The 27,965-nt window shown below is 33.3% G+C and overlaps 1 protein-coding gene across 2 annotated transcripts; it reads left to right on the forward strand.

Annotated features, from left to right (window-relative positions):
- The first annotated feature begins 2,213 nt into the window (after positions 1-2,213).
- On the forward strand, positions 2,214-27,901 carry LOC148282417 (HEAT repeat-containing protein 6). Of its 2 annotated transcripts, XM_088225108.1 has the most exons (16): positions 2,214-2,595; positions 2,706-2,948; positions 3,996-4,277; positions 4,483-4,689; positions 5,517-5,801; positions 7,773-7,963; positions 9,175-9,404; positions 11,675-12,027; positions 13,663-13,870; positions 19,044-19,210; positions 19,607-19,729; positions 21,610-21,734; positions 22,953-23,040; positions 24,225-24,449; positions 25,328-25,543; positions 27,347-27,901. In XM_088225108.1, the coding sequence occupies exons 1-16, from the start codon at positions 2,443-2,445 to the stop codon at positions 27,602-27,604; spliced, it is 3,354 nt and encodes a 1,117-aa protein (XP_088081234.1). In that variant the 5' UTR covers positions 2,214-2,442; the 3' UTR covers positions 27,605-27,901. The 2 variants fall into 2 exon arrangements, with proteins under 2 accessions (XP_088081234.1, XP_088081235.1); XM_088225109.1 differs by lacking the exons at positions 2,214-2,595; positions 2,706-2,948; positions 3,996-4,277 and having other exon boundaries at positions 4,544-4,681.
- The last annotated feature ends 64 nt before the right edge of the window (positions 27,902-27,965 follow it).

Here is a 27,965-nt window from a genome sequence, read left to right on the forward strand (position 1 = left end):
GACTGTTAAAAATATTTATACAAAAAACATTTTAAATAAAAAAAATAAGTCTTCATAATTTCACAAAAAGCTTGCAAATTTAATATATAAAACTTTCTAAAATGTGGTCAGATATTCTTACAATTTTAAAAATGGTTTAAATTATTTTTGGTAAAATTAAAATTGGTTTTTGTATAACAATTTTTAATTTACTCACTCTGAATGTTATTTGGAATTAACCACTGTTTTAAAATAACGAATTTAATTCGGCGGCCTCCGTGGTGTAGTGGTTAAGACATTTGACTCACATACGGAAGGTTCTCTGTTCGATTCCCGGTGAGAATACAAAAATTAAATATGATTTTTCTTATGACTAGGTGTACCGTGCTGTTTTTCATTACTGTAATTGGGCCTCACGGCCTGTTGTGGTGCAAAAAAAATCGATCTTGTAGAAAAGTCCTTGAACTGTTTAAATAAAAAATAAATCAAAAAAATAATTCTCTCCATATTTTAATGTATATGGCAATGTGTTGATCATCATTCTATGACTTTCGGATTCTGAAATACCGTTATTGACATAACAAGTTTCCAGAAAGTTTTGGCAAAAACTTGTCTCTTTAAACTTGTCGTAACAAGATTCCAGCAAATTTTGATAAAAACTTGTTGCGTCAAATTTTCCTTTTCAACCTTCCATCAATCTTAAATCAAGTTTGTACCAAGTTTCACTGCTATCTGGGTACCGTCAAGGTGAAGGTATGACGTCTTTATCTTCCCATCATAATCGAGGCCCTGGAATGGAATACAGCTTAGGTAGCGTTAAAAATCAAATAGCATTTTAAAAAAAACATTGTTTAATGGAAATAGGAATACTTCTTCAAAATTTACAAAACAACTGACCTTAAGCCCCATTTGGCCGTTTACTAAAAAATACAACGTCAGTCATAACATATTCAAAAGTCAAAACAAATCAAAAACTTAAGTCTACCTATTCACATACAGACATTGACATATTAATACATATGTAGACTAGACTAGAGTAAAATATTGTAAAAAGTAGTGACCCGAAAACGAGCCCATAGTTACTGAGTTTGTTTATTTTATCCAGGGCTGCATTCAACGATCATGCATGCAAAAATTGGAGGATACTTATTTTTGACACGTATTTATATTTTTTATTTTAACGTTAACAATCAACATTATTTTTTTATGGATCTCATTCTATCTTTAAATTCATTAATTATAATTCTGACCAATTTATTTATTTTCAATAGATTTTGAGGAATGGAAAAATGATATCAACTTACTTTTATTACATTTTTAAAACGTATTCCTATCACTACAGCCCTGTAACTAAGAAGAGCTTCGCAATCGCACCGCTAGGCGTAGTTTGGTGTTAACAAACAATAATATTCATATTTTAATATTAATTATTTTAAGCTTCACTACAAACATATAATGACGAATAAAAAGTTACACAATCCTTATTATTATTTTATCTGCAAGGTTTTTACACGCTTTCATGACACACGCAGTTATTTTGGTTTCGATTCTAAACGTCTTGCCTAGCTGGCAGTCAAAGAATGACGAAATAATCGTTGGGCATGACTGGGCATTTGAGCATAACGTCGCTTTGTTTCGTTTTTGTCCAACAAACCATTTTCGACGAAATTGAGTTAAGTGTATAGGAATTCTGATAAAGCCTTTATTTATATAATTCAAATGAAAAAAAAAACGTTTTCATTTTTTAAAGGGCTTTAATGAATTTTGTCTTTAAGCTGTGATCATTATTTATACCAATTTCATAAAAAAAACTTTAAAGCGTTATTTCTGCAGATTTGTGTTTTGGTCAGTTAGATTAAAACGATTTGAAGTTTTGAGGGCTCAGGGGCGTCAGGGCACTTCTATGAATATTAATTTGTCAATGCATATAGATTATTAATTATTATCGAGATAAATATTTGTAAGATAAAACTTTTTTTTTCTTTATACCGAAATACCACCGTGAAATACAATTTGAAGTTTTTATAGGTATTTACGCATTCATAATTTAAAAAATTGTTCAACATAATTTCTGAATTCCAACTATTAATAAATTATGAATAAAAATTAATGATAAACCAAAATTGATAATCTGTGGTTACCTTGTTGTTACCGATTATTGTATTTTATTTATTTATTATGATTTGAAATTCTAAAACGCAGGATAAAAAATTGATTCGTGAACGCAAGTACTTGATGAACTATTTTCTAGTACAGCTGGCAATAGTTTTTTGACATTTCAGACTCAGACTGTCGAAAATACCGATTACCAAATGTAACAGAAAAGCCTTGGTTTTCCAAAGTGATTCTGAACAAGTTTGAGACATTCTCCATATGCAGAATGCGCATTGGGCATTGGGCGCATGTGAAAAGGCCATGAAAAACGAAGAAGAAGAAGAAAATACCGATTGAAATTTTCAAAAAATGGCTGACGTCCGTGGGCAGTTGCACGCTCTCGCTCATAATTTTTATTTACTCTCATTAGAACAGAAATGTAGTGATAAAGTGAAATTGAATACAATTTTAGACGAATTAAATGCCATCGATTATAAACATCAAGTTTTAACAGATGTCAACGTGAGTAGTTTAATTTTTCCGAGTGTAAACTATGATTTGTGATGGTCCCATGTTTTCATTTAATTTCCAAAATATTGTTTATATTTCCACAGTGTTTTATTTCTGTCTAGGCCGTGATATCAATATTGAAGACAATATGTTGGATTGTGTCGCCATCAGAGTCATTCCTGGTTGCAAAAAGTTGCAAACTTATGTGCCGCCTGTTAAGAAAATATCAAATTCCTCAAAGTGACTGCTCCGTATTATGCATTTGGTTAATGAAAGCCATAACAGAATGTAATCACATGGTTTTGGAAGATATTCTTAAGTGCTTGTTCATAGTTCTCAAAACAAATGCTCAATTTGTAACTGAGGTAATTATTACAAGTAATTTATAAGTATAAATATGACTGTATTGTGTAATTGCTGTATGATTCAAATTCATTATTTAATAATTTAAACTTTTATGAATATTGTCATACATGCCTTTCGATTGTCTACTTTTGACATGACCAGTTGAGGTTTTTTTTATCGATTCAATCATGCTAAGATTGACATCAACCTGCATGGTTATCCCAAAATTAAACATAATGCAGTAGAATCCGCTTATTCTAAACATCATAGGTGTATTCTGTTGCCCATTTTAGACAACTTATTAAGTGGGCTTAAATTTTTATATTTTCTTAGAGATAAAATCCACATGTTAATTTTTCTTTTGTCTGCCGTAATATGTAGGATTATTTATGATGAAATTTATATTTATACTCTAATAACTTGACAGTCAACAGATCACAAAATAAATCAGATAAATAACAACAGAATACACTTTATTTATTTATAGTCTTATATAATTACACTTCAGGTAAAAACTATTGTCTAAGAATTACATTATTGGACCCTAGTGTTCAGAATGTCTTAAAAAATTGGATCATTTTTTAGTAATTCCTAAGAACATATGTTTTTTATATCGATGTAAAATTATTAAAGTGATAACACTTGTTTGTGCTCAAACCAACAGTGGTACGTGAAAACCAGCACAGACAGTATAAGTTTAAACCTTTTTGGGGGGCACTAGAAAACTTTTCATTCAAAGTGGGGGGTGAAATAAGTGTGAGGACCTATGATAGTAGATAGTTTTGGGACTGAATGATTACGATAACAATAACCGATTGATTACTTTATCCATGATTATATCTGAATTCCACTGTTTATGATTTTTTTCCTTTCTTTTTAGGTCTAAAATTTTAAAACAGAATTTAAAAAAAAGTTAATATTTATTTAAGTGACAGCAAAATGCTTACTATGTTTTATTTTATTTCAAAAAGGGAACATGAATTACTTGTGGCAATAAAAAAAATGTGTTTTTGAAATTGTCATTTAAAGCATCAATGTCTCACTAAGCCACAAATATCTGTTTTCAGCTTTATGAAGATCTAATAGGTAAAAATGGAATACTCTTCAGAATACTGAAGGATGACAACGTGGACGATAGATTCCTGAAGTCAAACTCTGAAAGCCCGTACTATATCGAACTGGGGGCCTTGAAATGCCTTCAAGCTCTTACTCAATCCTGTGATACTTTCCAAAGTAGCAATATGCCGTCAGGGCTGACAGATGTACTCTTACAGAAATGTTCAAAAGTGGCTGTATTTTATCTTTACAAAAAGAAACACAGAAATCAAGATGAAATTAGTTTTTGTGAGGTAACCAAATTTCCTTAAATTGTTCACTAATCATCACACCCATAAGACACTTAATGATATGATGTACTGCGATTAAAGTAACATGCAGTGCCCTCAGTATATTTAGTTGTGTTTTTTTCTTTTTAAACAACAACTCTTGCTCAAGTAGACTTGAGATCGATAAAGGTTATAAAATATCTTTAATTTTATTTCATGTAATTTACAGACTTTATCTTGTGCCTGCAATATACTGATCCAAATTTATTCCGGTAATAATGATGTTGAGAGGCTTCTTGGTGAAGTGATTGGAGCATGTAGATGTTGGATGCTTTATGCGTTAGATGGCTGTGAGAATACGCTTCCTCAAAAAGTTATGCCTTCACAACAGACTGTTGCCGAATTGCCCATAAAGGCCAATAACAAAGGTGGAAAGGTAAACTTTATATGATTCTTAGAGTTAAAAAACCTGCCCTGAAGGCTTTTTCTACTGAGCAAATTATCCAATCGCAACAATGCTGTGTACAATGTACTGATCACAGTAAACATGCGAGTCAGAGCGGGTTTCAGATCCGGCGCTGCTCTTTTTACAGAATTTTGACATTTGTGTTTGTTTCGGTATTCTACCCCATGTGAATTTATAAAGAAATATAATTTTGTATACTTTATCTGTGGAATTTACATGATTAATAATATTGAAACACACTTACAAGATCATTTCACATGACAGCCACCTTTCCCCCAGTTAAAATATTTCTACAAATATAATTTATTGTTGACTATTTATGTATGTAGGTTTAATAAACAAATCTGAAATTACTGTAATAAAATAATAATAAATAAATATGTAAATAAGAAATCAAATTATGATTGAGAAGTTCATATCTAAAACAATCATATTTTTAAAGTGCTTTTTAAACTGTCGTAAATATTGAAATAAATTTCAATAGGAATAGGTTTTAAAATTTGAAGTCCATTCATATTATAAGGTTGCCTCTAATCTCGATCCAATGATGAATAAGTTTCGTTTAATTTTAAACATCTCAATCTGAAACATGGAGGCTCCTGTAGTGTAAGGCTAAAATGCTTACGTCACGCTTAAAGGATTCCAGGTTCGATTCTCTATGAGATTACAATAGTCAGAATGTAATTTAAGCCTGTGTGTTCTTTGCTGTAATTCAGCACAAAAAAATATTATAATTGATTTAAATTACGTTTATATGCGTATTGTTTTCCATTCTTTATTTTTTCAATTTTTTTTAGCGTATGAAATTAAGGAAAAGTAAAAATGCTAAGCCTGTCAACAATTGGAAACATAATGCTGAAAGTGCAGCTAACCAATCTGTGGATGCTGATTCGAGGAACACTTTTGGTTATAAAGCTGCTAATGAGTCTGTCGCTCAATCTATTTCAATACCATTACCACAGTGGGCTGTTACAAGTGAATCTGATATGTCCGACTCGGAGAGCAGCCACCAAGCTAAACTGAAGGCTACCCAGGCCAACACAAGACTAGCGGCATTGAATTTACTATCAGTCATAATACGAGTAAGAATTTTATTTAAAAAATATGAATTGAAGTGTTAATTGCAATTAACATATTGCTCATCCGATAATATTGAGTTTTAACTATAAAAGAAACAGATTTTGAGTTAAATATACCGAATAAATTATAAAAACCGTACACTTACATTTACTCTTAGCACTTTGAGTGTAAAACCGTAGTATGGGCAAATAATGTAGTTGAGAGATTTGGGGATTTGAAGATTTCACTTTGCTTGAAAAACTGGGTTTTTAAATTATTTTGTTTTTACGTATATTTGCCTCGTCTTTTTGTCGGCCTCGTGGAGTAATGGTCAGCGCGTTTGCCTACCATACGAAAGGTCTCGGGTTCGATTCCCGACATGGTTGATATGAAATATTGATTAAAAAGGGTGTTTTCACACCCGAATATTTCATAGTCCCTGGACTGGTACCTGAAGCGTAAGATTGATCATCTTATCTACGTGTAACAAAAATGATCAAAATACGCTGCGATACACAGTGCCATATGCAGCATTAGGTGTGGAAAGGGAATGATGATGAATTTTTTTATTTAAACTTTCCTTTTACACTTTCAAGCTTGTGACAAATGTGATTGTTTTGTGAAAATTTGATAAATGATACAGTTGTACTTACCTTAATCTTACACTCTCGATGCAACATATTTGAATGCTACCATTCTCAAACAGTGCCATATTTGAACTATTTTCTTTCAAAAATATAATATCGTATTTTGAGACAAATTTAGACGGTAAACCTCTAATTATCTGGATTAATGAGTGCCAAATGTTATAACACACAAAAACTTACTTAAACATGTCCAGCAAAGATAATTTTTCTGACAATTGCGCCTGCGCCCTTTTTTATTTGTAACGTCTCCTTTATTTCCCGATAACGATCCAGATATTTAGCAATCCGGATGACTGGAGTTCGGATAAACGAAGTTCTACTGTATATATGACACATCGGCATCGCTTTGAAGGGCTAAAAATAAAGCAAACGTGGTTTTAAACACAATATATTATTTTAGTTCTTAATAATGTGAATATTAGCTTATATACAGGGTGTTCTTTAAACCCTGTCACATCCGAAACCACGATGATCAGTATGGGCAAGAAGACATTAGCATATTTAAAAAAAATTTAGAACGAACAATTTTTTTAAAGAAAATATTTAAAAAAACAAATGGTTGCGTACTTCTGCAGGGGAGAAGCGAGGGGGGCGCCGCCGCGCGGTTGACTGTATATCAGACTCCCCCCTCCCCCTCCTTGTTTCTCCCTTGCATAAGTAAGCAACCATTTGTTTTTTTAAATATTTTATTTTTGTAAATTTTATTCGTTCTAAAAATTTATTTTAATGTGCCAATATGTCTTCTTGCTCATACTGATCATCTTGGTTTCGGATGTGACAGGGTTTAAAGAACATCCTGTATATATGCTATCATTGACTATACAGTAGCTTATAATATAAACTAGCTGAAGAATAACATTAAAAAAAACTCAGGGTTAGTAAGTCACTAGCAGTTTAGTCTATACATTTGAGTCATTATAAGGATTTGAAGGCATGGCCAGCAGTTTATAGGGCAATGCATTTGAACACCAAATTCAATGTATTTCAATCATCTGTTACATGAACTAGATAACTAAAAAATCTTACAAGTCTTGGTTTTTTTTTGTAACCTTACCTACTATTTTGTTTCTTTGCCTTCGACATTGACATTGACATGTCGCCTGTCCCGATTGACCGGTTTGCCATCCCTGTTCTATAGTGTCTAAAGTCTATGTAAACAATTTGTCATTTATTCATTGTCCTTCAACCAGAGTGTTCATTCTATAATTTCACCCCTGTACTGGGCAGAAAATGCTTCTTACGGTTGTATAAAAAAAATTGACAGTCGTTAGGATATGTTTCTAGTATTGTATTGTATGTAAATATTTTAAAGTTGACAACCATTTTTCAGTCTCATTCTTGTTTCAGACATCAGAAAAGCATCAAACTTTTGGATACTGGTGGGCTTTGCTTCCCGAAGATATGTCTTCCAGTGGAACATCAGGTTTGGTCGCATGTCTGCAGAAGGAAAACAGCGGGACTTGTAGAACTGCAGCGCTGGCCGCTTTGTTATCACTACTGATAACTTCAAGACCTTACCTTGCTCAGGCTGAAGCCAGGTAAACACCTAACTGTATAATTACCATTCCGGTTACTTACGTATTCTTGGATTGTGACATAAGATTGCAGTCTAGGAAAAATACCTCTGGAAAATCTCATAAACTGAACATTTCTCTGTTTCAAAATTTATTTAATGAGGAAGTTCAGTGGTTTTAATTAAATTTTTTATTTGTTAATAGACTGTTAAACTAAGTCAATTTTTTTATTTTTTTAATTTTTATATATCGTATTATCGGCGCTACGATTTTTCAAAGTTTTGTATTTCTGAAATAACTCCGCGTGTAACGTCAGAGGTTCATTTCCGCTTATTCTCATTCAGTTCTTCCTATTGGTCCAGAAGCGATAAGCAGACCGGAAATCTTCCATAGCTCTCAGATCATAGGTTGATTCACATGAACCAGTGACGTCATTTAAAGTAGTGCGTTTTTATCAAAATATTTTTTATTATTTTTTCTGTACATTTTCAAGAAACTTTGTTTTACAACTTAATGCTCTAATTTTTACCCCGCGTAAGAAAACATTTTTTGTATCCAATTTCCCGTAGGGCTGAAGTTCCTCATTGCACCAAGAAAATTAAAGCATTTAATAATTTTATTCTGGTCATAATGATGGGGGTTAGTGTTATATCCTGACGTCACCGCAACCTGTGTAGATCTGTTGTGATGGGTCGAAAATAACTCTGTCGAAGATAATTCTGTTAACTTCCCATTGTAATCGGAACCCAGGTCCTTAAAGTATCAGGTTATTAAATAGGGGTCCAGCGCTCTCACATTCTCTTTTCACCAGTGATCAAAGCTAAAAATACACATTTTATCAATAAAATGTAATTCCACAAGTCATCATCATCATTCCCTTTCTGCACCTAATAGTGCATAGGGCACTGCACTGGTACACCAATCGCAGCGTATCTTGATCATTTTTGTTACATGAATGTAAGGTGATCAGTCTTATGCTTCAGGTACCAGTCTAAGGACTATGAAATATTCTAGGGTAAAAACACCCTTTTGAATAATATTTCATATCAATCATGTCGGTAATCGAACCCGAGACCTCTTGCATGGTAGTCAAATGCGCTGACAATGAGGCTGAGTACAGCTGAGCCACAAGTATATTTAGTTTTCTTGCTTTTTAGTACCATGCTGAGATATTTACCTATTTAAATCAAAATCATAAAATGTCTGATTGTTAAATGATTTTTTTTGAATCTCAGCAAACGCGCTATGACTGCGTTCACTCCCTTCTCTGTAATGCTGGGCCACACCTTGGAGAGTCTTCACACCCTGTTGTGCCAGGTCCTGAGCAGCGAGAGACACAAACCTGTGTTGGTGGCAGCTCTCAAATGTGTCGTGGCATGTATACAGGCCACGCCTTACACTAAACTAGGGGGGGGCATGCTCACTGGAATTGTGAAGCGCGTCAAGATACTTCTTACACATAGAGGTAATATACTAGCAATATCAATATTGTTTACATGTAATTTATAAATTGAAAAAAAAATGTATCAATGTTCCCTGTAATAAGTCTGAATTTTTTTTCTTCCTTTTTTAAGGGGCACGGTAATAAAAGGGTGCCAAACGGTCTCAAAATAACATGTGTAAAATATGATTACATTCTGATGAGTGAGGAACTACACATCAAATCATATTTTGTCCACCCCAGGGGAAAATTGAGTTTATGTTGGATTTTTATTAATATTGTCTAGCGGTTTGATTCTGAGTCCGTGCTATCGCAAGTTAATGCTGAAATTAACACAGCCACGCTTAACTTCCAATGTAAATTCAAATCCGTATTCTGGGCCGGTATTCCAAACGCTCTCGTGGCCATATTATCTCGTGTATTTACATACAAAATACTCAAGAAAAAACATTTTCTCGCGTCACGAGAGTGGTTCAGAATTGCACCCCTATTAACACGAGCTCGTGTTAAATTATCGCGAACTTAGAATCTGACTGCATGCCTCTCTAATTGTATAAAACACACGACAAATCGCATTTAACCCATATAAAATAATGTTCAAAGTTAGCTACCCACATCAAAACTAATTTTGTCAATGTGTAAATGATTTTGTGCAGTATTATGATGGCATGAACCGTTTTATGTTTTTCAAATTAATATTTAAAATAAAAAATAAAAATAATTTGAATCGGGTTGTGGTCCTGCGGCTAGTATCTTGGTCTCACGGATCAAAGGCCCATCGAACCCCACTCTACCCCAACTTGATTTCTATTTTCTAATAGTAGAGTTATTTACAACTCGTTGAAAATGACCCTCAAAATGAAATATTTGCGTATATCATAAAAAGGCAAATATTTTTATTTATTTTTTAAATATTGTCAAATACTGGCTAAGTAGTGGCCATATGCTCTAACAATACCTCTGTATAAAGAAGTTTGGCTAAGCGCAGTTGGTTAGAAAAAACAAACATTTACTCTTGTCTCAAGTTTGGAGACGGGGTTCTATTGATTAGTTACCATAATGAATATCTTTTTAAGTCTATCAACCATGAGAAAAGAAGGCACTATTCTACTAAATTGAAAGCCATATGTTCTAATTTTGTATAACATTTTAAGATTCAGTATAATTCCTTAGAATATGTCCATGTACTTGTAATTTTCTCAAACTGAACGGTTTGGGTAGGTAGGAAGAAGTTGCCTTAAGGCAATATACCTGCCCTTATAGGTATATATATTATATATGTATATAAAGTGTTAAATAAACAAATATGTACTTTATAGATGAAAAATAAGTTAGACGTTTTCAGACAATAATAATTACTGACAGGAAAATATTACATTTGAACATTACTGACATGACAAATACAATTAATTTTTTAGTTTAATACAGCAAGCATAATGCCTATAGTATTTTAAAGTTATTTATAATTCATATTATTAAGTCAATTCTAGGGGACATGAAAAATAAAATTTATTTTTGATTAAAAAATAATATTGTAGTTATGCATCAGCGTGTCTTACATTTTTGGTTGCTGGGCCAAGATGCAGGAGGGAAAAAAGCTGAGTCAGTTGACTTGCGCAACGGCAGCTTGCGCGCTGGCAGCTTGCGCGCTGGCTTATGAAAGGAATTATTTGCATATATTAGCATTTTAGGAGTGCGGCGAAGATTTCTGTTTGTAAAAAAGCGGAGGAAGCCTTGCTATTGGCTTTCAGGAAGCGATGTCAAGCATTCAATGATCGACTAAAGGGACATCTGATGGTCTTATGTGGAAGCTTTATATGCCGCGGAGTTAAAATTAAAATTACCTTTGATTGATTATTAATTGTCAAATTATGATACGTATTTTACATACATATGTTTTTTTTATGTAAAAATAAATAGATATTTATGGAAAAAATATGGTCCTTTTATGAGTTTCTCGAACCTCTTTGTAATTATTGTTTGATAAATAAAGCTACTGAAGATTATATCGTACACATGTTTGTGTTTTCTCAAAATGTGTCTGATTATTTGATTTATTTATAGTTACAGGTATTCATGTAACACTATATTTAATGTTTGTTTCTTTTTATAAATTTCTCAGACCCTTTGCTGTCGAAATTAATTTGCCACAATTTTAACATCTCTCGATTTGAATTATATTTTGACACGTTCATAATAATTGAAATGGTGTGGCGTGTTCAGAAATGCAAAATAAATACATCTGGAATCATCATGCGAGGTTGTTCAATTTTCTTTTCTTTTCTATTATCTAGATTGGACGATACAAGTAGCTGCTTTAATAGTGATGGGATGTGCCATATCAGTGGACACCCCGATACCAGAAATAATCTCATTATTACATAAACAACCTTCTGGGGTAGATAGTTTACAAGCTAAAACCAATGAAGAAGCTGAGAACCAAAGCAAACGCATCCCCGATGATTACGAATCTGACAACTGCTCGGAAGAAGACTTTGAAGAAAATGAAACCTTAAACACAATAGATATAAAATGTTTGGATATTGAATCTATTTCCTTTTCACCAGAGAGAATTGAAAGTTTGAGTTGGTTAGTTGAAATTTGCCTAGAAAATCTTGGATGGATTGTAAAAAATGGGGTTTTGGAGGTTTGTTATTTATTTTTTATTAATTTTATTTTATCTATTATAGAAATACAAGGTATAAGATAACTATTTAAAGTAAAAAGGCCAATTACAGATTTCACAATTATATCAATTTATTATGGATACAGGACAGGGAAAAAACCAAATTTAAAAAATTCAAATAAAAAGTATATGAAAAGGAGAAAACTTAGTTGATATAAAGAAAATTATGGAACTTTTTACACTCCTCTACTCTCCCCCTGTTTCTATGTACATTTATATTTATAGCTAATATTTCAAAACAATTAGATGTCCGTAGTATAATATGTAAAAGTTAAGCGGAAGATAAATTTAGGATGCTTTTAATAGACCTGATAAAACTATTGTGTAATATGTGGATGTCACTAAAACTGTCATTGTATCAACTCTTTGAAGAGTGCTATTTTTCATGCAATCGGTGTGGAATGTCAGTAATATCCCTTTATTGTGTTTTTATGTATATGTCTTTAATTAGCGTATTTTCTAACTATGTTTAAGGAAAGTATAAAAAAACCTAAATAATTTATAGTCAGAGCTAGCCTGTAGTTAAATTACAGTTTCAATTGTATATAATTTTTTTGTTAAATATATCATAATGTGCTTTGTTATAAGACCCCTTGAATTATATGATTGATTATTTTTGAGCACTACTATATTATAATAGTTTTGGAAAGCACAGCTCTTTTCATCTACAATTTCTAACTACACCTGTACACGGAAAGTTCTGCACTTTCCGAAACTATATAATACATATGTCGTCATGATCGTAGAACAACGACACATGTGATTTTCTTCAACTTTACATGAGAGCGGTAAATTTTGTTTGTTGACATTTTATGTCACGACTTGATAAATATAAAAGTACATAATTTGATACTTGGGTTAGTTATATATATATATGTATAATTTTTTTATTAAAAACTGGAATATAAAGCCTTTAATATAACCTTTTAAAGATCAAATGTAAAAAAAGTCAATATCGCAATTTTGCACATCCGTCGTTGTTCTATGATCACGGTGATATGTAATAGTGCTCTAAAATAAATAAAATGGATCTCATAACCAAGTACATATGTATTTTATTTAATAAACCGAATAAGGAAATTCAGTGCTACAGAAAATCTGATTTTAGAAATGTTTCATTACGCGTGGTAAAAATTAAATAGAGCATGAAATTGTACTGTTAAGATTCTTGAAAATGTATGAAAAAACTCATAAAAATGATTTTAACGACGTCCGATATTTGTTGTGTTAGATTTACGGAAGCCAATTTACCAATCAGCAGAACTCAATGAAGAGAATTTGTAGAATAGTCTATCAACTTTTTTTTTTGTTTTAAACTCCGATATAAAAAAATGAGTTTTTGATGCTTTAAAATGGTTTATGTATTTGAAATTGAAAAAAAAAAAGTGAATTAATATTTAATTAAAAAAAAAATTTTTTTTGGTAATAGTGAAACCAATAGGAAGACCCACAGTCTTTAAAATGGTTTTTAAGTATGTTGAGGTAGTGCTTTCACGAATTTGAAATGGTTGCTAATGTATAGTAAAAATTCTTTGAAATTACAATATTAAAAAAATACTCATGTATTGCAATCTTCATAATTGTTTGTTTTTTTAGGTTTCCCATCTCGCGTTAGTTACCGTCCGTCTAGAATCTTTGCAAGTCCTTTCTGCTGTAGCTCTGCAACATTTTGAACTTCTGATGGCTCCCTATTTGGACATTATGACATGCGTTTTCTGTTCTTCGCTCCGAGATCAATCAGCTGTTATCAGCCTTCACACTGCCAAGTGCCTTAGTTCCATGGGAGATGCAATGCAAAAACTGGGTAATTTTACCTTGAATTACCTTATCATATCATTTTACTATAGGTATATATTATAAACACCTCTCTCCCGCTTCCACTCCCACCTAGTCTACTATATACCATTGTGTCTTTCTACTTTCCTTTATAATAATTTTCTATGTAAATATATATGTCCTTAAAAATGCCCATTGGGCGTATATATAAATTAATAAATAAATATGTAAAAAGTGTTAATGTGCAATATAATGTTTATTACTTAAACAAACAAAAGAACTTTTCAATTTTTCAATTCAATTAATTTATTTAAATATAACATATACATTACAAACATACATTCAATACGTACAAATTATAAAAAAGAAAAAAATACATGAAAGAGATTCATGTCAAAGTAGTAGGAGAATCCTGCTCCGGAAAACCCCTTCGGATACATGGAACAGATCAATATCCAGAGTGATGTTGTTCAGTATAGTGTTAGCCCTTCCAACAGGCATAACCATCTGCAGGTTGGTTCTGTATATCCGAATATGAAAAAATCTATGCTGACGCTGTCTTAGGTAATTAACCCAATCCACGCGGGCGACTCACCGGTGAGCCACCGTGTACTTGCCCTGTACGCGGGCGACTCACTGGTGAGTCGCGAGTTTCTCACGCGATATCTGAATGAAAACATACTAGCAGAAGTCGAAACTTTGTCTCTAAAAAATCTCGAATCATCACACTACTGACATCTTGCGTCTTTTATCCAAAATATGGTTCCCAGCTAATCAGGCAACAGTTTTAAGACGAACCCTAATTTTGATTTGATCGACAGCAGTTTTAAATCTTCCCGCGCCGTTGAGAACGTGGTGACGTAAGTGGGTATTTAGTTCAGATAAGCGGCGGCCTGCAACGACTCCCAATCGAAGTATTCTTTGATTTTTTGCGTATGTGAAGAACTACATATAATCAATCGGTTCCGTTTTATTAGTGAGTTTATTTCATTCGGTGATGTGATAGTAAATATAATAAGCAAACAGTAATAATGTGCATCCTGTTTTTAGTGTAACATGCTTTAACATAGTGAGATATTTTAGTATATATCAGTAAACTTCTATTATCGCGTTTAAAACTTTTTTGATTTATATTTCTCGTATTTATTTATTTATAAGTGTTTTTTTCAGTATTGCGTAGTAAAAAAACTGAACATTGAAATAATATATTTAATAAGTTATGGTGCGTGTTTTTTAGAAATTGATTTTTTAAGTATTTTTTTTAGTTCCCAAAATTTAAAATGTCGGGTCCCGGTCTTAGCAGCGATGAAATTTTGAATAATTTAGAATCAATAGACTCAGATTTTGAAATGACTGAGAGTGAAAATAGTACTGAAGCTGTTGAACCCGATAACTATGATTCCGATACTGAAATCACTGTCGAGGAAAGTGATGACGCCTCGTGGATTGCAGGCCCTTTTGTACCTATAATACACGAATTCGATGATTTCGCATCAGGTATTAATCCTAATACAATGTTAACTGAAGATTCCGTAGAACTAGACTTTTTTGAATATTTTTTGAATAGAGAAATTATGACAAAAATAGTTAACGAATCCAATAAGTTTTATCAGTACAAAATGAGCACTGTTGATTTTACGGAAAAGGCGAGAATATAGAGTATTTTTAAGTGTTTTATTTTTAATCTAAGACCTTTTCAAGTGTTTACTATAAAAACTATAACGGCGCCCGGTGGTGTAGTCTGCTGCGGTACCCGCGCATGGCTCTGTTATGCGGTACGTATTATTATATACTATATGCACGCATCTACTTATGTAGTCTAGCTATGGCGACGCTGGCCTTGTATGGGAGATTATTTTCGATGATTTATCGAGTTTTAGTAACGTTTGAGGTGTTTATTTACATTTAGAAACGTACTTTAGAATCTTTGTGATGATTTCATTAACACAAGATGTTAAAATATGAGCGTTATTATTGTTTAAAGTCATAAATAAGATTAGGCAAAAGGACTGCCGCGTGTGAACGTAGCCGGGGATATTTTTGTCGCGTCGAATAGGTTAACATACAAACCGATGCTCATCATAATCTCAGGATTATCGACAATACCGCGCAACAATCTATAAAAATGTGTAGTCAAATACACATTCCTTCTAGTCTCTAAACTGTTGTAGCCAAGCATACTATACCCTGGAGAAACTCGGTCGGATAGAGCCAAGGATGAAACCCGCACTCTCTCATGTAGAGATATCTCGGAAACTTTTTTTGGATTTTGGAGAGTACTTCAGTTCATGTGGCCCTCAAATCATTGAGTCACTCTCGAGTCTACTTCCCTTGTGATAGTAGTCAATGTTATACTGGCGGCTCCCAACTTTTCAGGGCATTCATTTCGTCAGGGCAGTACATTTCTTTTCATTTTGTCAACTTATATATTTTAAATTATAATAAGTCTGACATGGTAAACAACGATCATAATATGACAGGCCGCGCGTCGGAACAGGGAACGCTTAATTTGCCATTGTTTTTGTTTGCATACTGTTTAGTACGCACAAATCAAACATTTTCGTACTAATATTATGTCATTACGAATGTTCAAAGTGACATTACCATCGAACTTCATACTTCAAATCTGCGAATGCGTTGGCAATGCCCAGAGTATGTATATTGTCTTCTACCTCCGACGCACGATTCACCGGTATGAAGCGTGGTATATCTCGCTCAAATGACGGTTTTAGTTGGATATGGTATTTTCATACAGATTTAGGGTAAAAGATTGTGCCAAAAAGAATATGCACGGTGACGATTGCTCATCATGCGTTGACAAGATGAGAAAATCTAGCTAGATCTTTTGTCGCTAATATTGAATATAATTTTTATTATAAATTACTAATTTATTTACACATATTTTTACTTGACAGTGCGCTGCACCTATGCACATACAAGGAGTAAAATTAATTTTATATATTATTATTTAACTTTTTACTTTAACTGTAAAATTTATTTACTTCATATGTTGATTTTTCATCTGTGCATTTTTCATTTACATTTTTACTAATATTATTTGAAAGGTATTTTGATTCAATGACAATATCAACTCTTCGAAGATTAAAAAATACATATATATTAGATACCTACCCAAAAATTGCTAAACCAAATATATGTAAATGAATTAAAAAAATAAAATAGGTAAAAAATGTGAAATAAATCTTACATTATCACAACTTGTCAGTGATAATCTTGATCACATATTGTAAAATTGAATTTCGACATGATCATAAAATATTATGGAATAAAATCCATTTTTATTTATCATTTAATTAAAAAATTACATTTACATAAGTTGTGCCCGTTCTTTTTCAAATTTACGAGTGAGCACCAAAAGTAGCAAACAAACCATCACGCCGTTTCTCCGTAAGGGTAGGCAGAGAGGATAGAATGCCACATCACTCTATCTTTGCATACAAATCTCGCTTCATCTACATTCGTACATCTTCTCATGCACGCGCGCTGATTATTCCAACTTCTAACATATCCATCTTCAAGTATTTGTTGGATTTGGTCATGCCATGTCTTTCTCGGTCTTCTTCTATTTCTGCATCCATCAACATTTGCATCGTAAATATTTTTAGCCATTCTTTCGCTGTCTATTTTCTCTACATATCCAAACCAACGCAGAGCTCCTTTCTTGATTTAGCTAAATGGTAAATGTTATATATAATTCGAAATAAAATGTTCTGCTCTACAAGATATTGCTTTTACATTACAATTATTATTATATTTGATTACAAGCCTTAAAAATGGAATGTCAAGTAGACGAAAGAGATTATTTTCGACACTTACTGTTCGCGTTCAATCGATCCCTCGATTTAGGGAATAAAGGAGAATAAATTATTGACTAATTAATTGTGAATTGTCCTCGTGCTCTCTTTATTTGGAAAAAAACAGATACAACCGTTATTTTTTCATATATCTGGCCTTTTTCGATGAATATTCTCCTTCAAATGCTTCAGTACGCCTAAATAGTATTTCTTACTGACCGTCTGGCCTGTTGGAAGGAACTCCAAGTGCACACGCCATAATAATCGAAGAAGACCGTCAATATCCTTTATTTTTAAAGTGACTTTTTTTTGGGTTTTGACTCAGTTGGCGAGCGCCACTCCGAAGATTGTCCACTTGTATCCACGTCATATTCGTACACCTTTGTCTCATCACCCGTAATGATGTGCAGAACGGTGGTATCATGCATAGAAAGCATCCTTCAGCGACAGATTTGCGTTAATTGTTTTGAGGAAAATTAATCAAAATTCGCAGAACACTCCTGGTTGCACGAGTGGTTGGTGGGATTTAGCGGTTTGTGGCTGGATGGACCGCCAGTTGATGAAGGTCCACCTATCCTACTCATCCTGTGATTTTCCAACTTCCAATATTTATTTATTCTCCTCGTCGCTATGGCCATGGGTAGCTACGGTTGCTATGAGAACAATTTTCCATATCCATAGCAACCAATATCAACAATTCCTTTTTTTCTTTTTGATAATTTTGTTCCGTCAACTACCGCATGTTCATAATTTTATCTGCCTGCATCCGCTCGCTCTTTTATTTTCTGCCCGCATCCGCCCACCTTTACATTTTCTGACTGCCGCCCCGCCACATTCATTTATATATTTTCCGAATAACTGTAGTGAAAGTGCAGCCGAAAAAGGGTAACACTACCCAGAAGCCAAGACTTGGAGGTAGCATCCGGATTCCTGTCCCTGATTCCCTTTCCCGATTTCCTAAAGGTAGGATTTTTCTCTGCTGTAGTTTGTTTGGCCGCATACTGTTCTTGTCTGCATCTGCCATCATCGCGCTAACGCATCTTTTCTTTCTCCACAAAAAATAAACACAGATCAATGATTCAGTCGAATAATACCCACGCAAGTTTATAATCGCCAGCCCATCACCAAAGATCGACTTGTTTATACTGCTGCTATAAACAAACTACATGTCAGATCGTGCTAAAAATTAATGCGTATGTATATCACAGTCCTATCAAGCCGAAAAAGAAGAAAAAAATACCAATATCTTGAGCGCGGAACTTTTAAATTACAAATTCCGTGTCATATTTAAGCATAATAGTAAGACTATTGAAAAAACAATTTTTCGTAAGTAACTCATATGTATTTTTAGCTACGTATGTGTTAATTTATTTCCTAATTTCGTAGACCCGTCCTCTTCAGCACTTAAGCTAGAAGACAGTGTTGTGTTTTGGACCCGAATGCTGAGAGGACCACTCACTGAACTCTTACAGTCAGAGCAGAATGCTCCTGGAAGGGCTATAGCCTGTGATTGTATCAGCAGCATTGGAGAGAGAACTTTAGTTAAATTGCCTGTGAGTATCATAAAAATTTATGCTGATAAACTTCTATATTATAATTAACTTTGAAAGGCATTATAATGCCTTTCAAAGTCACTCGCAAACGAGTGGAGATGTATTTTTTTATATTTTTAAATGCCATTACAAAAACAACAGATATTGGAGACAAATGCTTATCAGTCTTTCTTGATTTAGAAATAGCTTTTGATTCTATCTTCATTTTAACAGGGGCCACCTTAAATGCGTAATCAACAATATTAGATTTTCGGTGACCTTAAAAGTTATTTGGTCGTTATCTCTGAACTTGCAATTTAGAGATGTCTTATAAAAGAACTGATGATATTTGATATTTGTGCCCTGGAAGTACATATGTATTCTCAAGAATAATCATACCGATTGATGTAATTGCAGGCGAATTTGAACCTCCTATGTGCTACCCTGTTGCTTGGGTCGAGCGGAGATGATGAAGTCCTGGTTCGTGCTGCTGCCGTTAGGGCCCTTTCAGTCTGCATTATGTACCGACATTGGAGAGAGGTATGCAAATTTACTTTATTGAATCTGTTAATCAGGTAGGATTATCGCTGCGAAATTGGATTTAAAAAATGTTTTTCTGACATGACAACTGTATTAAAATTGAATTATGACGGGACTTTTTGATTGTATTAAAAATACTAAACTCTTTTAAAAATTAAACCCATTTTATATTAACTTTGTAGAGTCATTGTTTGTCCTTTTAGATGCTGAATCATAAACCTAGATATATAGAATGGCGTTGTTAATTGAATGAGGCAATCCTTGTGAGATAAATTATGAATATGTTCCACTTGTGACGTCATTGTTTTTCATCCCAAACCATAAACGACTCGGTCTGTGTCCAGGCTGATTAAGAATACAGTTCTGTGCGTTTTTTTATTTATTTTTTTATTAAAAAAGAAATATTTGCGTTCTAATGATTTACCCAAATATTACATTTTTATGGCCATTTTCTACGAGTTGTAAATATGTAACTCACTATTAGAAAATGGGAATCGAGTTGGGGTAGAGTGGGATTCGAACCACAGACCTTTGGTCCGTGAGTCCAAGACACTAGCCACAAGACCACAACCCGATTCAAATTGTTTTTTTTTTTGCACCACAACAGGCCAGGAGGCCCAATTACAGTGGTGAATTACTTTACAGAACACCCAGGCTTGAGAAAAATCACATTTTAATTTTTTTCATTCTCACCGGGAATCGAACCCGGAACCTTCCGTCTGTGAGTCCGGAGGCCGCCCATCATATATAATCAAAATCCTGGATGATGACTTTATGGCACTTTTAGGTCAAAATCTTGGGAAAAAGGAAAAGGAAATCGAGTGGAGAAATGTTCACAGTCGTTGGCGGGTTACCGTGCTCGGATTTCAGGATCGATTTCTGAGGTCGACATGAAATATTTATTTTTAAAGGTGGTTTAACTCTGAAGTATTCATTTTCCTTGGACTGGCACCTGAAGCGTACGATTGATCACCTCACCTTCAAACAGATGATCGAGATACAATGCATTTTATTTAACAATGCAGTGTCCTATGCATCATCGTGTGTGGATAAGGGTTTGATAAATAACCATATGCAGATTTTAAAATGGTTTGTTAAAAAAAAATAGCAGCCTCAAAACACAAATAAAACTTCAGTTGATTAAATATTACTACGCACAATAAAGTTGTTTATAGTATAAAGGATTTGGAAGGTAAACCAACAATGTTTTGAGTATGTTATTTAGATCTAAATTTATTGCCAAGAGCTGCTCTTTTACTTCACAAAAGTCAACGGATGAACGAGTTGAGGGATGGTCTTTAAACAGGCAGAATGGTGAATGCTGCACAGTGTGTAAAGTGGCCACTTAAACCAGCCAATGACAGTTTATAAGCCTGGACTACCATATATCCTTCTAAAAAAAATTCCCCCTCTGTTACAACACATTTACATTTGGATGCTAGTCAAATTTTGAATCGCGGCATATGCGGCCTTTTTCAAAGCAGTAAAACATCCTATTCTATAGTACCCCGGTATCGCTAAGTTTAGACCCGAAAGTGGAATATTCATCCTTTTTGTAGGTCTAGCACTTTGCTAACTAACTATTTATTCAATATTTTATTTATTTAACCGCCCATTACACAGCGTGTTACCATAATACGGGCGTGTAGCAAAATTTAGGTCATGTATCTAAAATTTGCAATTTAATTATGTAATTTAATGATGCGTATACATAATTTCTAAGCTGTGTACATTTACTATCCAATAGGTGATGACAGTGAATGTCATACAATTTTGTAATTCTTTACTGAAATTCAGCATTTTTCAGGAGACCATTTGGCATATAAGATAGGAAGACATAAACGATGAAATGCAGTAATCAACTTTGTCTTTTATTTCAGGATATTGGATTACTCAGTGACTGCGGAGAATCTGTGTTAAGAGTTATAACTGACCCTTCGCCGGCGGTTAAAATTAAAGCAACTTGGGCTTTAGCTAATATTACAGATGCTCTCTTACTGAACGTGTGAGTAAATAATATACATATAAAAAAATACTGCCCAATTTAAAAAATGTTTTCTTACACGCAGTAAAACATTGGAATTCCCCGAAAATGACACCTATCTTAATTTTACCGAAAAAGTCGCGTCCACCGAAGTTAGTTTTTAAAATAAAAACCTTGTTATACTTCCGGCATAAAATTATAATGTAAATAATACTTACTTTTGCGTCACCAATGGTATAGTACCACTGCAGTGATTGTGCATGTACATGATTACAGATTGTGAAATTTTCAAAGTGAAAAAACTCAACCCCACACCTTGAAAATCAACTCGCAACTGAATCCAAATTAAACTCGCCGAGGTAACTTGGGCAGGGAATAAACTAATTCTCTACCCATAGTAATAAAAATAAAACAAAGAATGTTTCATAAAGCATTGCAAAAAAAATACAAGTAGTTTCGGAAAACTGTTGACTTTATCGGGTTCTCTGATGTTTGTTACGGTTCTGAAATATTTTTGGTCATTGTTATGCCCCTTATTAAGGCACAATATTGGGAACGCGGCAATGCTATTCCAGTGTTTTTCATAAAATGTCTGATTTTTTTCTGACGTAATTATAGGATTTAATGGCAATTGACTTTGATGGCCAGATACTTTATTTTATGGAATAGCGAAGAGTATTTATTTTATTTAAAAATATAAATATTTACTATCTTTTACAGTGGGAATGCCGAACTCTGTTTGGCCCAATTTAGGTGTTCCGACCCTTAACTTGATAGTCTAATAACTTTTTTTTTTTTTTTTTAAACCACTGAACTTTCTCATCTTAATGCGTTCTCTCCACTACTTTGTTTGCTAAAAATGCTATTGATTCTTCAACCCAACCAGTCAGAAAAGCAGCCAGTCCACAATTTTGAAAAATGAGATATTCGTGTTATCGAGTGCAGTATGGTCAATTCTATGTTCTGCTAAAAACAGCCAGGCCTCTTTCATACAAAAAACTGTATTAATTACTTTCTGAAAATAGTGTTGATCACTAAAAGGGCATTTCTCAATTTGCCGAAAACACCTAGAGCACTAGAAAAATCTTATGGTATAGATACTGATGGGAAGAATAATGCCTCCAGAAATCTATGTATTAGAATAAAACCCCAGGCTGAAAGGCTTAAAATCTTTTATCGTATTGTAAATACAATGTATTTTCTGTTTTACTGTTGTTTTTATAAAGATTTTGTTTTTAGTGAAGACCCCGAAATAGAATCTATCGATCATAATCTTTTCGTAAGATTACTAGAGGAAAGTATTGCTGCATCTAAAGAAAATGATAAGGTATGTAACAATACAATTTATTCAAATGATAATTTGGATTAAACTGAATTCATAATTCATCATCATTCCCTTTCCGCACCTAATGGTGCATAGGACCCTGAATTGGTACAACAATCGCAGTGTATTTTGATATATATTGTTTTGTTACATGAAGGTAAGACGATCAGTCTTACGCTTCAGGTGCTAGTCCAGGGACTATGAAATATTCCAGTGTAAAAACACTGTTTCAAATATTTCATGTCAACCATGTCGGGATTCGAACCCGAGACCTCTTGCATGGTAGGCAAACGCTCTGACCATTACACTACGAGGCGGAATTTATAATTTCTTTAATATATAATATGTACCGTGATCATAGAACAACGACGGATGTGTGAAAAATGTGACATTGACTTTCTTTTATATTTGATCTTGAAAAGGTTTTATAAAGGCTTTATATTCCAGGTTTAAAAAAAATATATATGTATCTAACCCAAGTATCAAAGGAAATACTTTTGTAAAATGTCAAAATAAAATTTAAACCTGCGTCATGTAAAGTTGAATGTAAAAATCATGTCAATGTAAAAATAATGCAACATTTTTTTAAGAGTAATTTTATTGTTGAAATTAATATTATTAATATCACTTCCCTTCATCCTATTTGTTACCGAGTAACTATTATTTTATTAAGATAGTAAAATTCAAATAAATGTCACTTCTTTTTTAAATAGGCACCTAAATTGATCAGGGCCCCGATTGCAATAGGAAGTTAACAGAGTTATCTTCGACTGTCTATAAAGAAAAACCGATATTTGTGTACGAAAATGAGTATATTTGGATGAACATTTAAAGTATCTTCGTCAGTAATCCATAATTGAACATGTTTAGAAGAAAAAGTTGTATGCATATTCTGCTTTTTAACCAGAAAAATAAATTTTACTTTGTAGATAAAATTGAAGATAAATGGCCGGGGCCCGGGTACATTATCTAAGTTTATCACTCCAAAGTACTGTTACATTAATTATACATTCCAGGAAATAAAAAAAAAATATTTGGGGATTTGATATTATTTTTAATATTACAAAAATCACGGTGAAAGTAATAATATGTTAACCCAAAATATGTTTTTACTGGAAATAGTTTACTGTGGAATAAACATTTATACTTCTTTTTATGAAAATATGCAATGAAGGTTTTTTTTCTAGATAAAAATGAGTGCTATGCGCGCCATAGGTAACATCATGTTACGTTTTACTGAGGCCGATTTACAGAAAGATTCAAGACTGCATACAATCACTCTAACGGCCATAGAACGCCTTGTATATTGTGCATCCAATGGAAATGGGATGAAAGTCAGATGGAATGCTTGCCATGCTCTAGGAAAAACATTGAAAAATGAAAATCTTTTTATACAATTAAAAAAATGGCAGGTGGGTTTATTTTATTACCGTAAGATTTTTCTTAAAAATATATTTACTTTATATTTTATATCCATTATCGATAATTGGAAATACAGTAGAACTCCATTTATCCGAACTCCGGTCATCCGGATTGCCAAATATCCGGATCATCACCAGGAGATGAAAAATAAAGGAGATGTTATGATAATAAATAAAAAAGAGCGCTGGCGCCCAGCGCGTTTCTTCTGGACATGTTTAAGTAAGTTTTTATATGAAAATGTCTGGCAAACATTAATCCAATAATTGCAGTTTTATTGTAGTTGCTTACATATCTATACATGTATATTACAAAGCACAAATTACATGCGACTGCCTGTATACCACAATAATGGTAAGTAATCGCAGAGTAAAAATTTGCATCATTCTAGGTGCTATTTCTAGGTCAACTGTGCTAATTTCAGCCAAACTTTTACATCTGTCTTCAAAAATCAAACCCATTGACGGTATGTCATAGGGACATGAAATTCAGACGCAACATTAAAAATATTATTTCTAAATGAACTGTACTTTTTTGAGCCAAAGTTATCTAGGCCTTCTTTAGTATAAAATTCGACTCACTTTAAATTGTAACGATGTGAAATTTTCATACCAACTTCTCGTAATATTGAAGTTATTTTTTTTTTTAACACAGACCGCACGAAATTTTACAATAAAATGTTAATGGGCCAAAAAAACATTATAAAATCCCCATTTAAAATCGAGTAGCATCAAACTTTCTGATATGGCAGGCACTAAAGAAATGTAGAGGACAAGCTATGTCCTCTAGTTCATCTGATATGTATCTGAATCACGAGAAATGTATGTTTGCGTACTGTGACTAATTTACCATAATAGAATATGTATTTCAGTCTAGTGTATTTGGGTGCCTCTGTGACCTGATGGAAAAATTTCGGAACTTTAAAGTTAGATCCCACGCTGCAATGGCCCTGAAATCTCCACCCAAGAGATGTCTCTATGAAGAAAAGTTCCCTCTCATCTGGAAGGCTGTATTATCCTCAATGGAGAGTGCTAATCACATTGATGATTTTACAGAATATAAACACAAAGATCAACTGGAAGAACAGGTAAAGATTCTTCCACAATGATTACCACTGAACTTTCTCATTATATTTACTTACATCTTATAATTAATATTAATAGTCAAATGATCCGTTAAAAAGAAAAAAATGTCATATACAAGATAGAAATTAATATAAACATTGGAAAGTTTATATTTACAGTGTGTCCACCGGCAGATTTGACACTTTAAATCGCGCTGTCTCTGGTTATAGTAGAGGCTACGGAGAGATAGGTGTATCATTAGATGCCGGAGTGCTGCGGATTTTTGTATTAATCGAGTAGGTGGACAAGAGCCCACTGGGTTTTCACCGTTGAGATGTATTTCGAAAACAATAATGGAACCAATGTGGCAAGGCAACATTTTTGTTCTCAGTTTGATAACCGAAGATTTGATGTCATCGAACCAGTTGATATGAACGTGGGTGCAAAAGTTTGAAAATAACAAGATCAGTCGGAAACGAACTTTGACCCAGACCTTCAACTTCTGTTTTGAGTCTGGAAAACGTAAACCATGTGAGAGACAAAATTTTGCAGAATCCTCAGAAATCTGATTAATTATTATTTTTATTATTATTACGGATTACTTATATAGCGCCATTTTCGTAATATAATACCTCAAGGACGCTTAACATAGTGATTCTATAGATAAATATATTTAATTAAGGATTTTAAATTTAATTAAAACAACTTATTTTGTTATCACATGCTACGGATTTATTCAAATTTAGAGAATAAGTGGGTTTTAAGTTTTTTCCAAAACATCACTTCACTCTCATAACCTCGCACCTCTGCTGGGAGAGCATTCCTTGCCATAGGACCTGCGACCGCAAATGCGTGTTCACTGAATTTAGTGCGCTGTTTGCATAGAGATATTATAACTTTTTCTCTCGCCGTAGACGTAGCTGATCTAAGCGTGAGACACCTGTCAGCTAGTTCATCTGGAATGCATAGCTCCCTTAGATATTCCGGAGCAGAGTTGTGCAGAGATTTATACATAAGCCAACAGAGTTTGTATTCCACCCTCTGTGAAAAACATAGCCAGTGTAATTCCCGAAGTAGTGGAGTGATATGACTGAACTTAGAGGTTCCGAAAATAAGTCTCGCTGCAGCATTTAATACAGACTGTAGGCGAATCATTTTGTTCATTGGTAGACTTGCATAGATACCATTACAATAATCGACTCTAGACACTACAAACGCATTTATTAATTGACGGGCGGCATTGGGGAAAATTAATAAGTCTCCTTGGTGACATAAACTGGCTCCCGAAATCACCTGATCTTAACCCGTGCGATTTTCTCTCATAAAAATACCTTAAATCTCGCGTGTACAGCAATTTGCCATCAACAATAAGTGCCCTACAGGAAAATATCCAACATGAGATTGCAGCCATCCATTGCAGATTGTCCATCTCTGCGAGAGTTTTTTTCAATATGAGGTCTCGATTGCAAGAGTGTTTGCAACAAAATGGATAGCATATGGGTCATGTTTTTTTTCAAAACATAAATTACTTTTAATATATAATTATTAGAATTTTCATCAATTTTTTAGGTGTCGAATCTGCCTGCTGATACCTGCATATTATTGTGTTTATTCCATTGGTATTTGAACTCAGTTTTTCGTGTAGGCTATTCCATTATTCTCAAGTTTGTCATTAATTATTTTCTGGAATTACTTATAAAGACAATTCATTTTAATATATGTACTGAAAATTGTACTTTTAAAATGATTTCATAATGCTTTATAATGAGTTATTTAATTTATATAGGTAAATTGTTTTATCATACATATAGTTGATATATTTCCAGCTTTGTGTTACGCTGTGTCATCTCGCCTGTCTACTCACTAGCGATGATTTATCAGAAATCCTCGAACCGACAATTTTCATGTGGGAGGGAGCATCTCGTGTTCTGAGACAAGTTGCACAACGCGTTGAACCGCAGGGGGAAACCTGCACCAGGCTTCTGGATGCTGCAAAATCTGTCACTACAAAGTTAACTTGCAAGAATGATAAACAGAGAGAGTGCCTTAATATTCTACAAAACATGTTTGTATGGGAGACATAAACGATGAATTTTCACCCATGAAGTTAACGTAGTCTTATATCAGTTACAAATAGTAATAGATGGCGACATGAGGAAGGCCAATTGAGGACCGTTTTAACAAAGCGAAATATCTACTAACTGTAAATTTTTCAAGAGAAGGTTTTTTCATGTTAAAAATAAAACTATTAGGATTTTAAATAAAACAAAAATTACGTTTTATAGATATGTAAAATCCTTCCACGTGTACTAAAAATCAACAATGTAGAATCAGTAGAATTATTCATAAAAATGTTCTAAATATATGAATTTTCACAAAAAGCAATATCTACATATTTTTGTGATAGGAATGTATGGAAAATTGATTTATGTTGAGAATTTAATA

This window comes from Micrasema longulum, unplaced genomic scaffold (assembly GCF_059751315.1).
Source record: "Micrasema longulum isolate JH-2025_06_02 unplaced genomic scaffold, ASM5975131v1 h1tg000331l, whole genome shotgun sequence".
Lineage (NCBI taxonomy): Eukaryota > Metazoa > Arthropoda > Insecta > Trichoptera > Brachycentridae > Micrasema > Micrasema longulum.